At 40.3% G+C, this 15,335-nt stretch overlaps 1 protein-coding gene across 6 annotated transcripts in view; it reads right to left on the bottom strand.

Annotated features, from left to right (window-relative positions):
* Positions 1–15,335, bottom strand: part of tjp1a (tight junction protein 1a) — a 69,398-nt gene that overhangs the window by 34,844 nt on the left and 19,219 nt on the right. For 2 of the 6 annotated variants that reach the window (XM_036584104.1, XM_036584108.1), the window contains exons 1-2: positions 12,381–12,921; positions 4,271–4,327 (exon numbers count right to left, since the gene is read on the bottom strand). In XM_036584104.1, coding sequence (XP_036439997.1) covers positions 4,271–4,327; positions 12,381–12,437 — 114 coding nt within the window. In that variant the 5' untranslated portion in view covers positions 12,438–12,921. Of the gene's footprint in view, positions 1–4,270; positions 4,328–12,380; positions 12,922–15,335 lie in introns of those variants that run through there. The other 4 variants (XM_036584103.1, XM_036584106.1, XM_036584109.1 and 1 more) reach the window with 3 other exon arrangements.

Raw genomic sequence — 15,335 nt, 5'->3', positions numbered from 1 at the left:
TAAGTGTTAGTTTTGAGTGTACACATGATATGTACTCACAAATGGGGTGAGTAATATGGCAAAAATATAACACTCCTGAAGACATTTTCACAATACACATCAGAATATTTAATTTTTAAGTCTGACAAGTTTTTTACAGATAAAAAAAAGCTCCAGTAGTGTCACATTAAAAATACTATGAATGACTACAGCTTAAAGATTAATTTTGTTTTTATATTGAAATTGCAATTTGTAAATTGTAGGAGCTGCAATTTCATCTGTAGCCTACAAGTTTTAAGTGGGGAATTTTTAAACTAAAACACAGAGCATCTGAACTGCCTGTAGATGTGTTAGACCAATCACAAGCAACTACACGCCCACATGATGTGTACGTGACAACACAACCACAACTAACAGGCTATCTGGCACACTACATTCAGCACTCAAGCCTGAAGCCTTATTGGTAAAAAAAAAACAGGCCTGGACCTTAATTTATAGAAAAGAATCAAGTTAACCAACAAATACATAACTGTTTGACCAATGCTTTCAGTTAAAACGTTAATTTAATTGAAAATAAACAAATGTTATTTGAATAAGTGGGTTTTTCAATCAATTTTAGGACCGATGTTGAACTGCGTGTACGAGGGCACAAGAGCAGAACATCCGGTAGCCCTACTTAGTGATGCAGAACTCTGGGCAAAGCCATTGATAAAGGGATACAGAAGAGATTAAACCATCCTAACCGTAATTTACAGCACTATCACAACCAGGATACTTAGCATAACGTGGGCTAATAATTTTAAATGATAAGTGTAAGTAGGAAGAGTACATTAGGTTACTGTTTTCTCTGTTACATCAGGATGCATTTTCCATTCTATATTGCCTAAAGCCTTGCTTTCATAAAAATTTAGTGCTGCGTTTGATGCTTTCATGGGTTGTGTCCACGATTTTAGGTTTGTCGAATAATCACTCACTAATAACAGTTGGTTATCAGAATATCTATAACAAAAGAATATGCCAAGATTAACATCTCTAGTATGGATGTTATACACAATATGCTCAGAACGGCACAACGTAACGAAATGTATCACATTAACCATACAATATTGTTATATGGCTCGGCCTACTTGAACACAAATATATGCATTTCCAACAGTGACACAGTCTTCCAGAGTGCACGACTAATCATGCATTGAGACCAGATGCACATACCAATGACAGGAGAATTGTACAGACACTGAGACTTCTTTTAATGCAGCTGTTTGGATATGACTTGAGGAAATTTGCATCACACAATGTCCTATTTCATGTAATTATGACATACTGGTAAGAATGCGATAATTTTTCTACTGGGCAAGTCCTTCCCTGTGAGAATTACTATTTACTACTCTGACTACAGAACTACCTCAGCCTTTTAGTCTGTTACAGGATCACTTCACCACAGCTTGGACACATAAACAGTACAGTGAGCTCCTGGCACTGATTAACAATGTCGCAGTCTGACAAGGCTGAGTAATTCTGTGACTAACACCATTACAAGCACAGGGTCAGAGAAAGAGCATGGAGGTGACTGCGAGAGAGTGCATGCGTGACCGATTCACAGTGCTACTGTGTGCCTCTATCCTAAATACACATTTCCCAGGGATCATGCACAACAATGCTGATCATACAATTCTGCTGACAGATGTCTAAATAAGGGCTGCAACAATACACGCTCAATAACAATCAGGCTCAATATGATTTTGATTCTGAGGTCAAGATTCGATTTACTTTTTGAGGTTACACTTATTAAAAAAAATACACTGAGATACAAATGGGATCCGGCAGATCACAAGAAGTTCGAACATAATTTTCGATTTGAAGTGTCGGATTCAGATTTTAGCCTGCATTTCCCAGCCTTTAGCATCTCTTCTTTACTTCCCTCTTTCCTTATATGTTCATTACCTGAAAACAATTTTTAATCTGGCATGCTGGAGTCACCCACTCTTTTCCATGTGGCCCATGGCTCTGAGAAGATCGATGCATAACAGAGACTCGATCCAGGTTTAGTGCAGCTAAAATGACGTTTATATTAAATGTTTTTATCCAATTTCTTTGTTCCATTTTATATTTTTTATGTAAAATATATTGCATGCAATATGTTCCTTTTTTGGCAATTTTTTCAATTTTCTTCTCAATTTGGTCATGTCCAATTCCCCCTTCTTGTTAGGTCTTTGGACAGAATTTCCTTGTATTTGAATCAGACACAAAATTTGATACTGTGGTTCGGGTTGGGTAAGGCTCAGACTAAACAGAGCTGGGCTTGGGTCATGTTTGTATTTAAATCGTAGTACTCTGGATTGGGTTGGGCTTAGAAAGCAAGTTTCTGGGCTGCATTCAGGTTTGGACCGATAAAAGCACCAATGTATAGTTTTGATTACTGACAGTAGTTCCACAAAAGACAGTAAATAAGAGACACCAGATCGACACAATGAAATATCAATTACAGGAATGATCAATTATTAGCAATTATTATTTTCATTTCCGTATATACCCAGAATACAGACAGCTAAAAATCAATACTGTAGTAGTGTAGATGCTGCTCTTGCCAAGAGTAATAACAGCAACAATAATAATTAGCAACTCCAGGTCTGAGCTGAACTTCTTTTAGCAAAAATTAATAAGATTTTTGAAAGTCACCACTATCGGACCCTGTGGTACACAAAAACCTGTTACGTCTTGTCTACATATATTTTTCCACTGAATGCCACCAGATCCTCTAAATCATGAAGTCAAATTATGAACATTGCTACATCTGTGCTAATAGCAAGTGGCCACAAGTTTACTATTAAACTTCAGCACTATTATATAACACCAGCTACTCCTAATGAACTCTACTACTGCCAAAGCAACTTCACTAACATAATCGACAAAGCATGACGGTGTGTTTGGGGTTATTTTTGTTTACTTGCCAGTCTTCTGATGTCAATTCAGTGCCAAGCAGTGTTAGCTCTCATGTAGCAAAAATTCATATTTCAGCTCTTAACGACTTTGCAATTCAGAAGATCCAATGACAAGCAGTGAAAAAACAGAATAAACTGTATCACGTTTAGAACCATTTTGTTAACCACAGGGCGTGACAGTGATGATTTTCGAAAAGCCCATTCATTTTTGCCACAGAGAAATCCAGCTTAGACTAGGAGTTTCTAACATGTGCATGACACCAACTACAGAATGACGACAACTTAAAAGGTGTACAGGTTTGGTTACTTACTCTCTTTAAATGAAACCAAATCAAATGACAAAAATTACATAATTTTCCCCCTACTCCAACTATACTTGATCAGTCGTACTGTTTGACAAACTGTTGACACTTTTGTCAACAGTATGTCATACAGTGCATGACGCTAACTGGTATGATACAAGCATCCACTACATTATCTTTGCAGCTCCAAAGTGAAACTAAAGAAGCAAACTTCAGACATCAAACATTGCTCAGAGATGTAGTCGACTTCTCCTCAAGCTCCATAGCCCCTTTGTTAATTAGCTGTCTACCAGCAAATCTGCAACAGTCTAGACAGCTGCATTACAAGAAAAAGTGTGGTCTCTTATCAAGCACTGAACCATATGCCAGAGCTCCTTCAAGACTTTTACTGTATCAAGACTTAGGTAGTGGTTAAATAATTGAAAAGTAAGTTATCTCTACAGAACCTGATCTTTATTGCAAGAATGTCTTGAAGATACCTCATAAACCTGCAGTAACGATACTGTTGGCTAGGGTTCTGCTTTATAAATAATGTCAGCAAATATACTGCACACATGGTTTAGTCCTGGTACAACATCAGTAAATAGGGTTTCTGACTAATCTTCATGATAAATGAGCTGCTACGCTTGAGGTAGCAGGTATCCTCCTAGCACAGAAATGTAATGAAAAGTTATATGATGAACAAACAATAGATAGCATATTTGCATCTCTCGCTCTCCACACAGCGACATACAGGAAGAGGAAGAAGAGGAAGAAGAGGAAGAGGTGCTGAGCAGCCATTTCTTCCACACACATACACACACTTCCTGCCATGTGGACAGGAGTTCTTTTGTGAGCATATCCCCACACTTCCTGCAGCTGGCAATAATAGAAAGGGAGAAAAGGGGAGAAAGCAAGGGAATGAGAAAGTAAGACAATGAGGGAGAAAGAGTGAGAGAAGAAGTGGCTGGAAGAGAAATAAAGCAGAAGGTTTGGCAGGAAAGATTGAGACAAGGGAAAAGAATGAGCGGAGAAAAAAAAAAGAAAGAGACAATGCTCAACACTCACCCTGTGAAGTGTCACCGTGTGCTGCTCCCATATAACTGTTTCCTCCATCGCTGCACTCTGCAAGACAGCGAGAACACAGGGTCAGACAGAGTAAGAGAGACAGAAAGAATGAGTGCACATGTGGAAAGACTAAGTCAGAAGTGTAACTGAGCCTCGGCCCTTTGCAGCAAAACAAACTGCCTTTAGCCACCGGGCCGTGAAAACAAATAGGAGAGATGGTGTGTGTGCTAGAAAAGTGAAGTACAGTTTTTAAAACCACCCAAAGTGCTGAAGCGCAATCTTGTGTGTGTGCGCGAGAGAGACTGTGTGTCCACTGATTATCATACTGCATAAATATCTCGTTAGACGCTGCAATAAGGCCGGCATTTTAAAATAATATTGTTAGATGTTTTAAAGCAGGAATATAGCAGATAGCTTCTTAGAGTGGTTATGTTGTATGTTTTGGAGTTAATCATAACAATATTCAATATAATATTTACTTATTCCTTTGCAAACACATACACATAGAGAGAGAGCAAGACAGCAAGCCCAGTCACACTGCACCTGAGGGTCACGTCTGTGATCAACTTCCTATATACATAAAGCTAATGAACAAACAAATAATTTATACATGGATAAACACACAAATTAACAAATGAAGAAATGAATAGATGAAAGCAGCAGTCAGCCAAAATGCACTGCAATGGTCCATACCCTAAACCCTTTGTCCACTTAATGGAGCATGGTCTTGCATGCGTTCTACAGTGTGCCAAACTACGGTCCAATGTCTGACCCCTTTCGCAAAGCTAACAAATGCTCTGTCTCGTCCAGCAGCGACCGAATCAAGCCTGAAATCGCAGTGCACTCTTCATAAACAGCACCCCTCTGTCCTGAATGCAAACATATTACACGCATGTTGCCCACAAATGCACAGGCTGCATTCAGATTCCTTCTGGTGTGTAGTGATGAGAGAGGGGCTGTGGACAGAAAGCGATGCATCCCTGCAGCACTAACCTCCTGCTGCCAGTTTACATTAGGTTATTACAGCAAATAGGATACACTCTCATACAGCCAGTGCTCCAGATAGTATTGTGGGCTGATCTACATATTGGTTGTTCAGTGCTTACAAGCACAAAAGCGGTTGAACTTTTGACAGACTTTCTCCGTTTGTTTCAATGAGCCATGAGTGAGAAATAATTAATATCAAATTAAAAGATGCCTTTGTTATTAGGCTATTACAGCAGAGATTATGGGCAGAGATAACTGGAACTAGAAGGAGAACTCAAAGAACCGATCTACATTTCCTCTATGAGAAGAGGAACTCTTAGACCGGAAACATACTTCACGCAAGGACGCGAACGCAGACGCTTGGAGCTACGCAGTCGGGATTTTGCGCGTAGTTGTGTTCAAAAATATATGTAATATGTAAAACATATGAGCCACATTTCACCTTAGGTGCCAGAATATAACTGTTGTACTATCTAACGTGAAATGGGAAAGCTGGAATAGGAAGTTGGCAAACAGGGAGCCTTCAGCCTCGTCTTTGAAGCTTTGAAGATTCATTTCTGTTAGCATGTTAGCATCCGAGCACTAACCCTAGCTTAGCTTACACCACATTAGCTTTTTGACCTACAGCTTTGGCATGGGCTAAAAAATAAACACAAGACACAGGACTAAAAAGCTGATCGTATGTCAGCCCTTTTAGCATTCCCAGTACATCTGACTTCAGCTTCTTTGAGAGTTGAAAGGCATGAAAAGGGATGAGGAGATTGCTCTGTTTCTGCTTGACCGGTGGGTAACAATAGCTTATTTTTGCTGTTTCGTAGCGTCAACAAGACATTATTGATTTTTCCTGTTTGCTAATGTTTGTGGTAGCAACTGGTTAGTCTTGCAGTAGTAACTGTAGCGACAGTTTGCTAAGCCACCACCTAGCTCATGTTAGTTACGTAACTTGCTGTGTTGTTGATCGCTCTAACGCATTTCATGGCACTTGTCTGTACGTTTGCAAAAAGTTTCTTATGACCATGCTAAAAGGCTATCGGCCCCCAAATACACTGATCAGTCGTTCTCTACACAGCACACAATAATACATTAGAGGTTCATTTCCATAGTGAGTTTACTGCAATATCACTGCCACACCAGTTACAGCAATTAACAAATGGTATACTGTGCAGCTCTAATGTGCACCCCTATAAAGTTGCTCTGTCGCTCTCGTCTGGGAGGGACTCACCCAACCCCCTGAACTCTACGTGTCCCTACGATCAACCTACAGTTAACCCTGACCTGATTATGACGAGCAGTCAACTGGGAGATCATTCAACCAGAATAACCAGCAAAAGGGGGTGCCTTCAGCCCAGAAAACCTTCTTCTCTCCCTCACTCCGTTCCCATAATGCACCTCTCTTCTCCTCCACCACTCTCACAGCCCAACTCCATTGTGAAAAGAGGCTCTGACCCAGTTAAAACCATCCGCTGCCCTCCCCTCTGCATTCCTTTCCTGTGCTGGAAAGGTTGGAGGGTGGCCGCTCGCTGGACAGCACGAGCAGACAGTGAGGCCCCCACCATGAGAAAAATTCCCCATACTGAGGTCACATGACTGAGACGGAGGCTGTGAGGCAAGCCTGAGAAAGCCCTATCAGACAGAGGAGTTTGTGCTTTGATGGAAGAACAAGTTATTGTCAGGTAACACCATACGCCCAATCAATCATCCAATCCAGTAGCACTGCATGACTTCATTACCTCTGTCTTTCCCTCCCTCATCCATTCTTTTTAATGTAGGTAGTATATATTATATGGTGCTTGTAGAGTAGGGTAGGCATATGATGTCTGACATTACGTCATGATATGCCTGAGCATATTGTGGGTATCATTCTTCCAGGATATAACCAACCACGTTTCATTAAAAAGAGGTTTAGACGGAGCACCAATGTATCAAACCTCAGAAAAACGAAATACTGTGTATCATGAAAATGTCTTCAAGTATACTGATATATTTTGCCACATGGCTATAAATTACCAAGTAAGCCTACTAACTGCATCACCTGCACTGCACTAAGTGGCCAATCTGTCGTGTTCTGTAATCTAGGGACACTCAATTTCACTCAGTCTACACTAGCCTATATTTTCTGCAGGTGATGCACCAGAAACTGCAGATCACTCCCTTATTTTACAAGTTATACGTAGACGTGAGGCTGATCTGGTTTCAGGCCGATATCAGCAGAAAAACCTGGATCGGATATCAGAGAGAAAAAAGGATGAATCTGAATCCTGTAACAAGTCTTGCTTGCTTACACCCACACTGTGTGTTGCTAGCTGTGTATTCCTTCTTGTAGGGTGGTAGAGTGTTTGAATAGATTGACATGATAGTCTACTTTTAGATGCTCATCAGAAGTGAAGTCTTTAAAAATCATCTTAAAGCCTGGTTGTTTTTAAAAAATACAGGATCGGGACAAGTATCAGACAATACTCAAGGTTTCAATATAAGTATCGGAAAAGAAAAATGCGGTACTGTGCCATCTGTAGTTATACAAATGGAACAACTCATAGTCCTAGAATAAAGAATTCCAACCCTACACTTCAAAAACCACTACGGTATACCACTGTGCCACAGCTTAGTGATACAGTTTATGAGATGAGAACAAACTAAAGTTCTAGCCAGTACATCCTGTGCCTATCCTCGACCCCTTGGCACTGTTCAAGCAGTGATTTATGACAGGCAAAGACACGTCATCTCAACACGTACCTAGCACATATCTTCCATTCCAGTGGTGGGGCCAGATGTTTCCACAACAGATACCCACACAAAGAGCTCTGGTATTCTCGATAGTTGCTACCTTACATGCATCACCCTAATAAAGTCTGTTCTTTCTACAGTCATCATGAGCTTTACCAGCAACCTTTAACATGTGCTGTGCTTTATTGTAAATGCTGCATTAATGTATAAATCCCTTCAGATTCAACCAAAATCCATGTACATATATTGACAGTAATGCTTGTTTTGATAGCTGACGCTTTCCTCTGCTCCCCATGGTAATGGCTGTATCTGTAGATCATCTGTGCAGTTAGTTGGCTTACTTACCCCACTCACCGTGCCAAACGATGGCTGGCAAAAGATTTTCGCTAGCTACAGCTGTACAAGCACTCTGCCAAGCTTCATCTGTCCTTACGTTTTTATTTCAGATGAATAACCCCACCACTGTATACTAGAAAACTAGATTTCCTCAGATATGGCACTTTTATGCTGATATCTCTCACACATTTGTCCTTATGCCCTTTTTTCCTGTGTTTGTGATGTCACAGAACACAAACAAAAAGACTGTGTTTATACTTTTAACTTAAATGTAATTGCCATATAATTTAGTTCTAATTTAGTGGAGGCCCAAAAGGTATACGCTTGTTTGCTTAAATAAACTCCAGAAAAACTATGTCCGTCCTTAGTTAAAGTTTCTGTGCACATGTGAGAGCAAGAGAGTGTGCTGCGTATGCGTCCGTGAAAGTGTACAGAGCATGATGCGGAAGCAGCCAGCAGGAAGACAGGAGAGAATCTCTGACACACCACAAATTGTTTACTTCAGCCCGGATAAGCAGCTCCGCTGCAATGATGAGATAATCCTTTAATTAATCAGGCCGCTGTAGAGGCCTGATTAAACACACTTGCCCGAGACGGCAGTGGTGTGCAGTTTTATAGCGTCACTGTTAATCAAGAGGCACGTTCACGAAGAATCAGACAGCAGAATCAGCACCAATCAAAGATTACAATCCTATTGTGTCTATTTGAACTTTGCCCCTACTTACTAAAAAGCAGGCAGAAACTGAACATTTCTGATGAGCTCTGATGAGTCTGATGATTTCACCGGCTTCAATAAGACAGTTGTCTGACACCAAAACCAATTTAAAAGAGCTAAAAAGCATATCTTATTTTCCTTATTTTTCATCAGATTGTTGCAAATTTTTAGGTTGTAACGTGTTATCCTTGTGCTAAAGTTCAGCCATAATAAGTAGGGATGTGTATTCTGACTAATTTTGATATTCAAGTATCCATACGAATTAATGAACGAACATTCAGGCTATAGACTTTTTGAGATGACACTCCTGGGTAAAATGCTAAAATATTGAGTAGCACAAGAGTTTTGCAGCCTGTTTACATTTACTTATTCAATATACAGAAATAGCAGAGTGAAATCAGAATGTTTTTTGTGTAGCAAAATATTGATAAATATCAAATACATGAAAGCCTAATATCAGCAATTTTTCAGTGGGGATCTGAAAACAGGGTCTAGATCATAAATCTAAACTTCCACACTGAGCTTGCTCTGTTACACTTCCAGCTGCTTTACTGATCTGACTCTAAAGTAAAACATCAAGGCTGGTAGTGTGGGTGTGTTCTTTGGAGCAGACAGACAAACAACTCCACACAAACCATCATTGTTCGCCCCAGCTGTGGGATCTACAACATACTACACTTGCAGCTTTATCTGCTCTGTAATTGCATCCCTATAGGTCCACAGGTCCCTCACACACACACCCCAATTCCAGAAGCCAACCCAAACGCCTTGAGGGAACAAAAATCAAAAATAAAGTCTAGCTTTTCGATGCAAAATAAATGAAATTACAAAGCCTCTGGAAAGGCAGCGATTATCTAATAAGTCCCCGCAAGTAGTCCTGAACAATAAGGTTCTTTATGCGGCCACACGGACAGCGGGGTATATTTATATGTTCACTTTTTTATTCAGGCCCAGGCCAAAGCCTGAGCCAAGAGCAGAGCACGACGCTGGGGAACAAAGGCCAGGCGTGGGGAGTCCTGCTCCGAGCCAGAGCCTTGATCTGCCTCTGAAGAACCCCTCTGTTAGAGGCAGGCTCCAGTGCTGCCAGGGTAAGGTGGGCTAAAATGCTGACACTGAGGTGAAACTAAGAGGCTTTCTGATTATGGGTGGCTATTAAGGAACTAACAACAATTTGATTAAATTCAAATTCTTCAGGAAACTATACTACGCATCATAAACACTCAAATATTACTGTGATATGACTTATTTCAGTATGATTAGGATTATTTTTTAAAAGTTCACTGGATAAATAAATATGATTGGTAAAAACTTTAAGCCAAATAGCCTTTCTGAGGAAAACAGCATGGCTTACTGCTTGTGTTTTGATAGCAGGTGGGCTCTCTGGAGAACTACACCACTTGCAGGCATATCTGGTGGTCATTAGCATTTTATGTGTATTAGCTGCACTAACAAGCAACTTCCATTACTTTCCATTACCAATATCACTCAGGGGATGTAGATAACTAGATAACTCTTATTCTTGTAAGAGTCAGGGGGGAGCTGCTGTTCTTCAGCTGTGTAAATAAAACCCTCATAAAGAGGAACTCACTCTCCCATGCTCCTGCATCCACATCACACACACACACACACACATACACACACAGAGAAAGAGCAGACTTCCTACTAAGCTGTTTCAGCTGCGCTAGCTACTAAGTATTAGCTTCTCACAGAGAAATGTTCCGTTCCAAAGAAATGAGTGTGTGTGAGTGTGTAAGAGTAAACGGGAGCTGGGACAGACTGGACCAAGAGGAACAGAAGGCAGTTGAATGCGGCTATTCTACCTGCACTGCTAATCAATTATTGATGAAGCTAATGTCAGCTAGCCAGTAACACCCACACACTTCTCCACAGACCAACACTACAAAAATCTGAAGCTGAACGTCTACAGAAGCAAGACCTTATTTTGTTCAACTTGAAAAGCCCCAGAAGTCTTTGATCCACTGGCCAGTGGCAGGTTTCGCTCTCACTGAAAGGCACAAAGTACTGAGTACTGACCCTTTCCATTGTTTCAGTGAGCAGGAAATGATTCAACATCCTTACACTGGAACAAACATTCACTGTGTTACCTAGATCAAGGGTTCTCCAACTGCCAGGCCAAGTCCTTCTAATACTGAAGCTTGATAAACCTTGACTCTTGAAACTGAATTTTGGTCTTTTGCAAGATGACTTCACCAGCTACAAATACTTTATAGAAACAAACAGCAACAAGCAAGCAGGTTCACAGATAATGGCCTCAGGAAAAAATGTACACGTATGTGTCTGCACATCTGACTGGTTTAGTGCTGAGGTTTACAGCTGTTAGCATCTCAAGAGTTGCGCCACTGTGTCTGTGGGCTACTGATTGCATGGAACAGGATGCATCCACAAGCTGGGATTCTCTGCAGGAAAGACCTTTCCTGTTTGCAAAGAATTTTCAAATTTGAAAGAAAAAAAGGCTTCAAAAAATGCATATAAATACACACCAGCAGCTGCCTTTGTGGCATTGTCCTCAGCCTGAGAGTGGGGGTTGGCCAATGTATCATGATGTCATCAATATTGTTGACTCAAAGAACACTGACAAGGTTCATTAAAAAAAATTTGGACAACGCCTAGTCATAGGACTGAAGGTTTCACTCTGTTGTGTGCGTAAAAGTTATTCAAATGGATTTATGGATGAACAGTATGTAAAGCATCATATAATAAAAAAAAAATTAAAGGGTACACATACTTTTAATACAATATTTTGAATATAGCTTTTCTGGTGTGCTTCTGATGTCCATTCTAACTTCTTACACTTATTAAAAATTGCGAAATATTGTGACAATCTTTTCGCCATATTGTCCATTCCTACGCTAGACGCTAAAGTGCAGAGACAGAATGTCATGAGGAAGCAAGCCAGTGTAGATCAAAACTACTGCTGTCTGTCCCACACACACTCAAGCACCACAGCATTCCTTATAAAGCCAGCAGGGAACACGACCAGCTAAGATGCTTCAAAGCCATGCTCAGAAGTCTACAAGGCCAGAAACACTTTTGCTTTAGTCGCTTATCCCGGGTGGATCTGCACTCTGTAAATCCATCAGCTTCTAATCTAATAGCATCTCCAAACAAAGATTTCCGCATAGAGCTGAGGCCGCATACAAGTGCCACACACTGCACATACTCTCTAGGGAGGTGTTTCTTTGTCATGTGATCAAGTGTTGCTTAAACAATGTGTTACAACTGAAAAGGGGACAACATACAAAACCCCATGGGTTTTCAGAGGCAAAGTAAACTGCACACACCTTCTCCCTTCAGACAAGAACAGATAAAGACAACTAGTCTACTCACAGGATGGTGCAACTGGGTGAGGGAAATTATTGACACTTCTGTACGCTCTCCATTCATTCAGTCTCCTATCAATACATCCTCAGAGAGAGTCTGGAGAAGGTTCGTTTTAGCTTTAGCGCAGGACGCTCCAGTTTTTCTTTTCAGTTTTTCCTCCAGTGCAGTGCAGATCCCTCATTAGAATGACAGACAGGTAGTCCACACACACGTCCCCAGGAAAGAGATGCAGCGAGGAGATAAACTCAGACGGAAACTGCACATACGATATCCTGTCTTCAGCATACGGCAAAATGTAGCCTGGAAAATCCCCTATACAAAAAAACAGGTCCGTACAGAATGAAGTGTCTGTATGCAAGAGAGAGTGTGTGTGTGTGCTACCCCGTCTTTGACTGTGACAGCACTACGCAGTACTACTGCAACATGCACGCACGCACACACACACCACCTCCCACAACACCTCCCACACATACACACACATGCACGCCCTAACCTCTAGTTACAATCAGCCCATATCTACTGTCCTTTACGCTACTGCATCTGCCGTACGTCCTATACCTGCAGCTCTAACTGCAGCAGTGAGGGCTGCGGCACGCACACACACACACACACACACACACACACACACACACACACACACACACACATACACACACTGCACTGATCACACACACTAATCAGAGCTAGCTGAGCTCCTTTAGATACACATAAGCATACATACATACATACACGTATGTAAGCACGTAATGACAAACCTGAACTGAACTGAAAATTTCATGATTAATGCAGTGAAACTAGTATGCATCCTTAATGTCCTACTAAAGCTGCAGAAATCTAACAAAAGTGGCAAGACATGCCAGACTAAGCACTGCTAAATTCAGTCTTATCTTGTACAAAAGGGAAGGTCTCAGTTAAGAGTAAACACAGTTAAATGACAGAGGGAGTGCCCTTCTCTTTCTCACACACACACACACACACACAGAAGTACATTCATTTGTTGGATGTCCATTCAAGCAAACATTACTGCAAAAGTATAGAAACAAGACTATGTGGCAGCATCAGCTATCCAATCCTGGCCAAAACTAAGTAACAACCCAATAACTTTTCCTTTATATTTAATTTTGGATACTTCATATACTGTGGTATTACAACTGAAGAGCTCATTCCAAAACTGAATCTATTTTAAGAATTCTGGAAAAAAAAGATGTGTTCCATACCATATTACTAACTGATCAGTCTTGACATCTTAAACACCACATTATTATCTGAATATCTCCAGATCACAGGTGATGTGATTAACTAATTTCAATTATATTACTATACTGTATTTGCTTGGTATTTTTGGTTGATATTATGTGAATAGCACAATTAGTGAAGCTATCACTGATCATGTATACTATACATCAGCACTGACACTAACTTCATTAAATGGACTGGACACTGGTCAGTTTCCCAATTTCCCAAAAACAATGGTACACTCTGGTATACTTCTACTCTACGTTTATGTACTTGCTTACTACAAACCACAGCAGCCCTAACTCAGACCACTGGTGGTACCCAGCATCGGCCCATGCCAGAGTTCGAAATCGGTATCTCGAAAGAAAAAGTTGGATCAGTGCATCCGTAACTACAATACATGAGCATGAAGTTGGTGTTTAGGCACAGATGGGATTCATTTCCAGGCTTGGTAAGAGTGGAACTTCGCTCAGATAATGATAATGAAACACACATTCAAACCTTCCTCTGCCAGAACTCCACAGACTCTGCTTTGTTTTACCAGGACTTGTGCTCAAGTCCAGTACAGCTTCTCTAGCCTATATTCATTGTAAAGAGCTGACAAGATTGTTGGCAGGATTTTTTGTTCCTGCTGTGTTTTATTCCAAAAATAAACTGAGGTCACATGAGAGCTTCATCTTTACGAGTTTTTTCTTGACAATCTGTCTCGCCCCCCCAGGCGAAGATGGAACAATGCTATTTGTAAAAAACTACTTTATTCTTTTTAGAAACTGCTGTGAACTTTTACACATACGTATGCTAAAAACTGCTACTAACTAGGGCTGTGTTCAAATAGGATTTGTGCCAATGTTATTAACAATTTTATTGATTTTACTAATGATTTTACAGCCACAGACTTGCATATGTGAATTATTTATTTATGTATTCTTTATTACTGTAGCTCATAAAACAAAACACTCACACAGTGTGTGCTGCCTCAAATCCATCTTAAATGCATGAATCCCTTAAAATTGGTCTCCAGATAACTGTGTGTGTGTGTGTGTGTGTGTGTGTGTGTGTGTGTGTGTGTGTGGTGTTGTTTTATGTACTGCTCCCAAAACACCTGGAAGTGCTAGGATCCTATTTTGTCATTCCACGCAAACACACACACACACACACACACACATGCACTGTTCTTAGAGAAAGGTCAGGTGATCTATTCCCAGTTCACACTGCACCACTGCACACGGTCATATCCTGATTTTCCCCTTTATAGGTCAAATTCTCAGTATCCAGGATTATCACTCACCATACCTGCAGCGAATGGAACATTACAGTACAGGAACAATTCAGTACAAAAATATCACTATAATAACAGCACGGTGTTGCTAACAGTACCAGTCAAAAGTTCAGACACACCAGACTGAACATATGTTTTTCAAAAGCTTAGACCTCTTGATCCAATGTCTTATGCCTAAATAATGCTTGAAATTTGTTTTGAAGATAAGTATTAATAGTGAATTAGTGAATTTGATGTTCATTGTATTTAATGTATTTACAAATAAAACAATGAAATTTCATGTGTATACATATACAGTACTATGCAGAAGTCATTTATATAAAAATCACAAAGCCATTTATCTGTGCACTAAGCATTTATTCGACAAGTACTAGTATTAAAATAAATACAAATAAATAAAAACAATACATTGTGATTTTAATACCTAGTTCGGCTACTCAACCCTT

Source organism: Colossoma macropomum, unplaced genomic scaffold, assembly GCF_904425465.1.
Source record: "Colossoma macropomum unplaced genomic scaffold, Colossoma_macropomum, whole genome shotgun sequence".
NCBI lineage: Eukaryota > Metazoa > Chordata > Actinopteri > Characiformes > Serrasalmidae > Colossoma > Colossoma macropomum.
Note: the sequence above shows the minus strand (reverse complement) of the source record. Positions and strands in the feature narration are given on the sequence as shown.